Source organism: Belonocnema kinseyi, chromosome 7 (genome assembly GCF_010883055.1).
Source record: "Belonocnema kinseyi isolate 2016_QV_RU_SX_M_011 chromosome 7, B_treatae_v1, whole genome shotgun sequence".
Lineage (NCBI taxonomy): Eukaryota > Metazoa > Arthropoda > Insecta > Hymenoptera > Cynipidae > Belonocnema > Belonocnema kinseyi.
This window is the reverse complement of record NC_046663.1, coordinates 127528492-127537635: the sequence shown is the minus strand read 5'-3', so window position 1 is coordinate 127537635 and position 9144 is coordinate 127528492. Positions and strand designations below refer to the sequence as shown.

At 32.5% G+C, this 9144-nt stretch overlaps 1 protein-coding gene across 1 annotated transcript in view; it reads left to right on the top strand.

The window, feature by feature from the left end:
* Positions 1-8917, top strand: part of LOC117177388 — a 314351-nt gene extending 305434 nt beyond the window's left edge. The window contains exon 2 of the mRNA XM_033368040.1: positions 8772-8917. Coding sequence (XP_033223931.1) covers positions 8772-8805 — 34 coding nt within the window. The 3' untranslated portion in view covers positions 8806-8917. The remainder of the gene's footprint in view (positions 1-8771) is intronic.
* Positions 8918-9144: the final 227 nt, after the last annotated feature.

Genomic DNA, 9144 nt, shown 5'->3' with positions numbered 1-9144 from the left:
TCCTGTGGTGTTGCGTCGCGAGCTCGCAATAAACTCGCTGTAATTATGGAACTAAAAATTAAATCGAATTGAGATTTTCGAATTCGTTAGCTTGAAGTTTGTAGAGGCTCAAACTTCCTCGCTCACTTTTTTAATGTGAAAGTCTAAAAACGTGGTTTTTTATTCGGATTAAAAAAGAAAACATTAGAAATTAACTTTTGAACCTTTTTGGACACTGTAGCCTCCGCTAGAGTGTCACAAATAAAACTCAAAAAGAAATTTGTTAATTAGTTGATAAATAAATTACTTACGGCGAGTTGAATGTGAAAAAACATGGTTTTTTTCAATTTAAAAAAGTCAGTTTTTATTTGTTTACTGGAAAATTTGCAGCCCGAGAGAAAAAATGTAAATGGAGACTCAGGTTCATTTTTCAAGAGCTATCTAACTATATTTTTGGTTTTTTCAAATTTCGAATTTCACTTTTGATACCTGACGTCACAGCCTGGACAATACTTTTACTCGTTCTCGAGCGCCTGTCGTCTTCTTGTCCAGAACTCCTCAATTTAGGACTCATTTAGTGATCACTTAATGTCCTATTTCCAAATTTGATGGCACGCATTTTTTTCTTACAAACATGTGGTTCTGCCATCTTAACGTTAACCTATCAGCGCCATACAGAGAAAAAAACGACTTAGGCATTATTTCTTTTCACAATAATTTAGGTGTCATTAAGGGCACACTTAATGTCCTAGTGACAAATTTGATGGTACGCATTTTTTTTAAATTCTGTGGTTCTGCTATCTTAATGTTAAGATAGCAGGACCACACAGAGAAAAAAACGACTTAGGCATTATTTCTATACACAATAATTTAGGGCCCAATTGGGGCTCCCTTAATGCCCTATTGTCAAATTTAATGCTCCGCAATTTTTCGAAAAAACCTGTGGTCATGCTATCTTAACGTTATGCTAGCAGGACCACACAGAGAAAAAAAGGACTTAGGCATTATTTCTTTCCACAATTATTTAGGGCTCATTTAGGGCTCACTTAATGCCCTATTGTCAAATTTAATGCTCCGCAATTTTTCGAAAAAACCTGTGTTCATGCTATCTTAACTTTAAGCTAGCAGGACCACACAGAGAAAAAAACCACTTAGGCATTATTTCTTTCCACAATAATTTAGGGCTCACTTAACGTCCTCTTGCCAAATTTGATGGCACGTATTTTTATCTTGAAAACCTGTGGTTCTGTCATCTTAACGTTAAGATAGCAGGAACACACAGAGAAGAAAATGATTTGGACAATATTTCTTTGCACTACAATTTAGGGCTCATTGAGGGCTCACTTAATGCCCTATTGTCAAATATAATGCTCAGCAATTTTACGAAAAAAACCTGTGGTCGTGCTATCTTAACGTTAAGCGAACAGGGCCAAACACAGAAAAAACGACTTAGGCATTATTTCTTTCCACAATAATTTAGGTCTCTTTCAGGGCTTTCAAAATAAGCATACAACTTTTTAAATCTTTGTTAAACGTTTTTTTTTAACAATTAGTAAAGTCTGAAAAAAACACGTTACCCAACATAATTTCAAGCTCATTTAAGACTCTTGAAATATGTAATATAAATTTGTGTCAACTTTTTTTAAAGAAGTTTTGTGTAAACAATTCATAAAAAAAACTTAGAATCAAATCCGACGCGCCATTCTTTTGCTACTATGAGGGAAAAGATATTTAGGGTTGTAGTTAGTGATGTTAAACTTCTATCGTCAACTCATTATGAAATTAACAACTGTTTCAAGTGTGAAGAATAATCATTAGGAATCCATGAAGCTGTTTTTCTTAACTTCGTTTCAAAAATTGTTTTAAAATCATTTCGAAAATAATTATTTGCGTCAAAGGGAGCTTAATGGACATTAATAGACTGTCAATTATAATTCCTATGTCTGTCTAAGAGAATATATACAGCTTGCATTATAAATTTTCATTTACTTCAAAACAGATTTTTTATCGTCTTTTGGAAATTCTGTTTAAAAGTTACATGTTTTTCAGATAAATATTCATCATTTTATAAAATAAGGAAGGTTGTGAATTTTGATTGAATCTCTTGTGGTACACCAGATTATTCCGTGGGCTTAGTAATTTTTTTACAGTACATAAAAACTCGAGTTGAAAACAAAATTATAAATCCCATGTACTGCACGTCTTTTTTCTGTATAATCTAATGCTATATTGAGTTGTTCCGTAACTCCTTTATCCTTTATTTAAAGAAATTGTTTAAACAATTTAAAACCCCGTAATTTCTTTATAAAAAATTGTTTTTGTTCAAATACACTTATCCCACAATAAACGTATTTGCTAAATCTAAAGGTCTGCCATAGTAAATCCTTAATAAATTCAGAAATTTTGTATAGCTTTATTGATTGTTAATAAATTTTCAATTAAATAACAATTTTTATTACCAAATATCATTTAAATATGTAGTTGATTAGAACAATTTTTGTACACTGTGATATTTTATACACTAATCTGACACGTTGGTAGTTCTTGTTTAAATAAATTGTTTATCAAGATTACACAAAATTTTGTTTGCAATAAAGCTGATATTTTAAACTCTTATGTTCGATATATTATTCCCAAATTACAAAATTCTATAATATTGTAATTTTGTATAGTTCTGAAAAATTGTTAATTAATGTTTTTTAAAAAATATTTTTTCGTAACTAATATTTCGAACCAGGTAATTTAAAAAAAAAATATTTCCATCCTCCCACCCCAACGGTTATACCCAATTAAAACAAATTACTACTATAAGTATCAAAACAAGTATTGTTTAAAAATATTAATAACCTACTAGTTCACAGATGTGAAAGAGAAATCAGAGTGGCTACTGTACCGGGAAACCGGGAAATAAACGAGAATTTTGTGAGACCTTCAAAAACCGGGAAATGACAGTGAATTTATTTTTTGACCGGGAATTCCAAAAATTTGTTGAAAAAGATGGATTCAATATTGATTTCAACAGTTTTAAAAAATAATAAGTTGACTTATTATAATTTTCAATGCGGACTGAATATACTTCCGGTATAGACAAAAATGTTTCCTGGAAAGGCACCCCTGTGACTGGTCACAGAACAAACACATATCCCTTTCTTACGTCTCGTGGGGGCGGGAAGGGACCCCTGTGACTTTTCACGTAAATAATGTTGTTCAAATCTCTACCCCCTGTGGCTGGTGACATAAATGTTGTTGGTCGAAACCTTACCCCTTTCCAACACTTTTTGGAGGCGGGAAGACACCCATTTGTCGGGTCACAGAAATAATTATAGCCAAACCCTTACCCCTGTGCAACATCTTGTGGGAGTGGGAAGGCAGCCCTGGGACTGGTCGCAGAAAGAATATTATGTACGATCACAATAATAATGTAATAGCAATGTAATAAAAAATGTGATGAAAATGTAATAATGTACAATAAGGTTTGTGATAAGGTACCGGTAGATTACTTCTTTGCCGGTACCGGGATTCTAGCCAGTGCCTTTAAATTATGATAGCATTAAGTTTAGAATGCGCAAATCAAAAATCTTTCACTTGAAAAATTTTCCATTTTCGATTTTAATTTTTAAGCTTAAATTTTTCTTTTAAACAAACATTTAATGTCGTTTCGAAGGCTTAAGAAACTTAGAATTAGAAGCGTTTGAAATAGACAATTTTTGATAAAAAATATTTTAAATTTATGAACTGTTAATGTAAATTATAATGATTTAAAAAATGTTTACATTAAGGATTCACAAGTAAAGAATAATTAATTTTACAAGACGATTCGAAATGAGTTAAAAATTTAAAAATTTCCAGACTTTAACGTGAAAGATTAAACTGTTTCAATTGGAAAGCCTCAGTAGTTAAATAAATGTAACTGCCATATTAAAACTTTATAACCTATTAACATTTTTTAAATAACTTACAAACAATATATTTATAATTAAAGGCTTTTAATAATTTTAAAATATTGTTTTAGTTTAAAGTTTGACATTTTTGAATTAAGGACAAGAATAATTGCTAAATATTTAGAAATATTAGACTGTACATTTATTATCCGTAATTATAAATAAAATATTCAAAAATAAACTTTCAGCCTGACAAATTTAATGATAATAAAGTTCTGATAAAATATAATTTACAATAAAGTTATTTAATTTGGATGTATAATAAATATTGAGCACCTATTACTATTCATAGAAAAAGTTCGAGTAAGTTCGGGAGAAATTTAGAAGAGGTCTGAAAAGATTCAAAATTAGTTAAAAATTGGCAGTGATATCAAAGAATTTAAACGAAGTGCCTACGTATACCAAACAAATTTGGTTATTCGTACCGAAATTTTGGTGCAAATAGCCCACTGCCAAATTTGAAGCATAATATAGATTTATGCAGGTTTCGGAAAAAAGTTTAGAAGAATTTAAAACTTGTGAAAGGCTTTTTAAAGGAATAAAGAACATTTTTTAAGATTCATAGGGAAATTTAAACTGACTTTTTATTTTGAAAAATTAATTTAAAAAGAATATTAAAAACTATAAATTTTTTCCAAAATTTTCTAAAATGTCTCTGGAAGGTTTTAACGAAATTTTTTTTATGCAGGACTTAAAAACAAATTAGGAAGAATTCAAATCATTTTATAGGATATTTAGAATTTATGAAAAATTTTGTTTAATAATTTCCAATTTGAAAAGATGTAATACAACATTTTATACTTTTAATTTTACATGTTCGAATTTTTTACTTTCATTGACCGTGAAAAATGTTAGTGAAGCGGTAAATGACTTGAAATTTTTCTCTGTGATTAAAACAGTCATCCTGGAAATCCAAACGGAGTATTTTTTTACAACAAATGAAAATTCATTAAAACGCTGGCTTCACCAAAAACAGGATGCCCTTAATTAACAAAATCAATAGCTCGTAAAAGTATCAGCTACAAAGGGTTCAAAATCGATTACAATCGAGAACAAAAATCCAAGCCACTGAATCAAATTTCGATTATTTATTTGGTATTCACATACTTACAAAATTTGTCTTATTATTTATATACTCTGTTTCGATAACAATTGCCTTTTTTGAGGAAATGCAACATGTATTTTTTTACAAATAAAATATTTTTCTGAAAATATTCAAAAATACAGAAATGTCTGTGATAAAAAAAACACTTTGATTTATACCTAAACTACATATTCGCAAAAAATGCTCAAACAAAAAAATGCACAAAAAGTCTCTTTTATCTACTTACCCGAATTTTCACCTCGAAATCTCATATGGTGTGGACGTTAGTTAAAAAAATGTCGGTATGATAAAAATCGGGTAAGTATGACATGTTCTCAAAAGAGGCGATTGGCAATTTGAATTCTCTGTCATCAAGTGTCATCTTTCATTCCAATATTTTATTTTAAAAAATATACTTTCGTATTAAGTGTGCTATTATCAATACAGTAATATTTTGTCAATGCCTTTTTACGACCTCACAACGTTATATTTACGAAATGAGATGAGAATTATCTTGAGAATTACAGGTGCCTGTACTTGCGGGAGCATTTTAAAATGCACTATCGATAACGTAACGTATACTAAGAAAGTTTGAATAGACTGTCCTGTCAGAAAAGGAGGGAATATTACAAAATGCAGGAAACGATTCTTAAGAGCACCAAGCCTAATTTCTCTGTATTGCGAGTGGCCAAAGCGGAACACGTACGTTCAACCCAACTCCACCCAGATCCATGAAACGCCCTGGAAATTATGAAGAAAACTGAATGAGGCAATCAAATTCACAATATCGGGCACAGTCCTTTCTACGTACAGTTCTGGACAGCGCATCAAACCCGCCTTTGGATCCATCATGTACGTAAAAGTACTTCCAGTACAGCTACGGATGCAACTGGTGAAATGATCCGATCATTTGAAACATGCAATGGAGAGAAGACGAGACGCATATTTCTCTATTTAATGGTTGTTAATGACGAGAGCGGTCAGTACATCATTGCAATGATGCTGAGTGAAGTTCACAACACTGTTGCAATTGTGAATTTTCTTCGCCAGTGGGTAAGATCAGGAGCTCCTCATCCAAGAGAGTTTACGAGCGACGGTGCAAAGGCAATTTTAACTGCTGCAATTCAAGTATTCACAGGATACTTCACAATAGAAGAATATTGTATCGCCTGCGGAGAAGGAAATCTTCCACGATGCTACATAAGAATAGACGTTGCTCATTTCATAAAATTGTACGTTGATTTTTTGCGCAAACAAACGAATTCCATAAAAGTCCGAATTTTTTAAAAAGCTTCTATGGGGCAGTTTATCCAGTGCCGAAATATGAAAAATGCGACAAAAGTCCTGAAAGCTATCTTAGTTGTGGCACACTGCGAAACTGATGGTCACATTATAGGTACTGATGAAGATACATAGTGCGAAAAGCAAAGGAACTTTTTAAAGAAACTAATTGATCCAAGAGAATTAGAAGAAATGGATATCCGCAGCAAAGAAAAAAGTGAAGAGTGGGCACCAAGTCGTCCAGCGGACGATAGCATCTTTGATGATATAGAGGGAGACGTTGGGCCATCAAGTGACTTCTGGTCCGATTGGAACAAGCAGGTAGATGACGAAGCTAGGATGATAGCCAATTCGGAACATGGAGAACATGATAATGCCTACTGTATGCCACTTATAACAGAACGTGTCAAGCGAGATCTTAATACATATCCACTTTGGTCTTGTATTCTAAAAGATCAGTTCAAGTTCGGTAAGATTCCAGGTTCTAGCGCTCCTTGTGAAAGCCAGATAAGAAATATTAAACAAGATCTGTTTAATAATAAGGCTTCTACTATGCATTCCATGAGACCAGATGATTTTGTCAAAAACAAGTTAATGTATGTTCTTGGACACTCAAACTTAATCGAAGCTAAACTTATGGAAACAGAAAGAAACGAAAAGGAGATTGATTCTGATCATTCTGCTTCTGATGTTGGTATAATCACTACTGTCATCAATAAAAAGTCCACTGTTTTCAGTGAAGAGCTTCTCGAGGAAGAGTACACGCAGGTTGACAAAGGCAAGAATACTAAAATTAAAGGTATGTCACCATTTAAAAATTCATTAATGTACTCCAAATATGTATATCTTTTTGTGAAGTTGTCAATGGTCTCTTTTGTAATTATAAAATAATGTAACATTATTTTCATGTAAGTTCATTTACACAAGCCTCATTTTGATTCGAATTATTTTTCATTTCAACCTTTTTACAGATTTAGATATCAATGCAAAGTTTGCAGAAAGTCAGCCAGCAAAAAAAATGGAAAATTTTGTTGTCAGTTGTGCTTGACAACCATGAAGTGTAACTCAAACGCTTCAGAAGCAGAAAAGGATTTGTGCGAACAATGTTTGGTCTTAGAAAGTGCACCGCATATACTTGCATTAAGAATGGAAGAAAACTGGAAGGGTTTGATATCTAAGCACATTAAACCAAACCTGTTTTCAAACGCCACGCGCAGAGTACTAGAACAAAATCCGGAAAACCTTCATTGTATTTAGATAAAAGTAATATTGTAGACGTATTTTTTACATCTACTTTTTTCTCTCACAGGAATTAGGAGCCCTATATGAGCCCTTAATTTCTTTTCAAGAAAAAAGTTGATGCAAAAATATTTCTACCGTAGGACTGCCAGCTTTACGCTCTTTCATAGCCGTCGGTGCAATTTTTAAAAACTATCCCTATCATAGAAAAACTACCCTAAATAATAAATATGCACCAATCATAAAAGTGAGTTCGCCAGGAATAAAGGGCTCTTCTTACGTTTTACAACGCCCCCAAAAAGAGTTTTACCACAAAAATCTTCTGATATACTTCATTCTCGGTTTAATGTCAAATTCTTTTACGGGGTGGAATTCGAGTCTTAGGGGTAGTATTTGGAAGAGTTTTTGATGTTCCCGGACACCTAAAAAATATTGCGAACTGATGTAATACTTTTTCTAGCACTTCAACAGTAATTTTGGGAAAGAAATAGTTTTCTAATGTTAAGGGATGGTTAGACTCCGGTTTTCCGGAACCCGACATACTGGATAAGGTGGTCCGGGGACTATACGAAAGCCCCGCATAAGCCCTAAATTCGTGTAAAAGAAAAAATGTAATGTAATATTTCTACGACAATACTTTCCTCTTTTCTGTTTTTTTTTTAACGAAGTGAATATATTTTTTACACAAATAGAATTATTTAGCTGCTCAGTACTGCTAGCATGTTTAATGGGCACCGGAAGTCAAATCCTACATTAGACTTGGTGATGTACATAAAAAACAACGGTACCTAAAACTCCTATCGAAAAAGGGGGGCGAAACTAAATAATGTGATGGCCAAATTGGATAAGAACAAATTTTACAAAATTGCCAAAAATCAAATTTTAGTAAACTGCTGTATGAATGTTTACATGTTGGCTCAAATTTTATTTGCTTCCGTACCTCAGTGTACGGTATCGTTAACATGCAGTGGATTATGTGTCACTAAAGTAAGTGAGAAACGACATTACATTTTGCCAAATAGATTACTCCACGATTTAGTCTCTGAAAATAGTATCCTCGACGTCTTGCAAGAGGACGCGAGATGCAACCGCTGTCCAAATGGTATCGTAAATACATCTTATGAAGCGAGTGGTATGTCTTATTTAATATAGCAAATATGTAGTTTTCCTAATTGCAATGCCCAATAATACGCTAATACGTTTAAAACAAGCAAAAATGAGAACTTATATAATTTTCTTTTTCACAGGTTCGTTCATTTTCATGGAAATGGAAGAAAATGAAGATAAGGTGTATATAGAATATATTCCCATCAGCTTTCCTGATCCTACAGGGAATGAAGAAGATAGATTCTTGCTTCACGACGTTGAAGTTTGCCACAGATATGGATTTCAAAGTTGTGTAATTATTTTAAAAAAAACTAAGAGTCACATCGAAAAAGTAAAAACACCTGTGGATTCGTCTCGGAAATATCTCGATGTGCATTTTTTGTTTTTTTGTTTAACAATTTTTTAAACGATTACGCCATTTGTTATCTTTCTGCAATTGTTATAAACAAAGTATGCATCGGATCGAAAAACCAAGTGCACCAATGCATTCCTCTCGAAAAAAATCTAGATGTG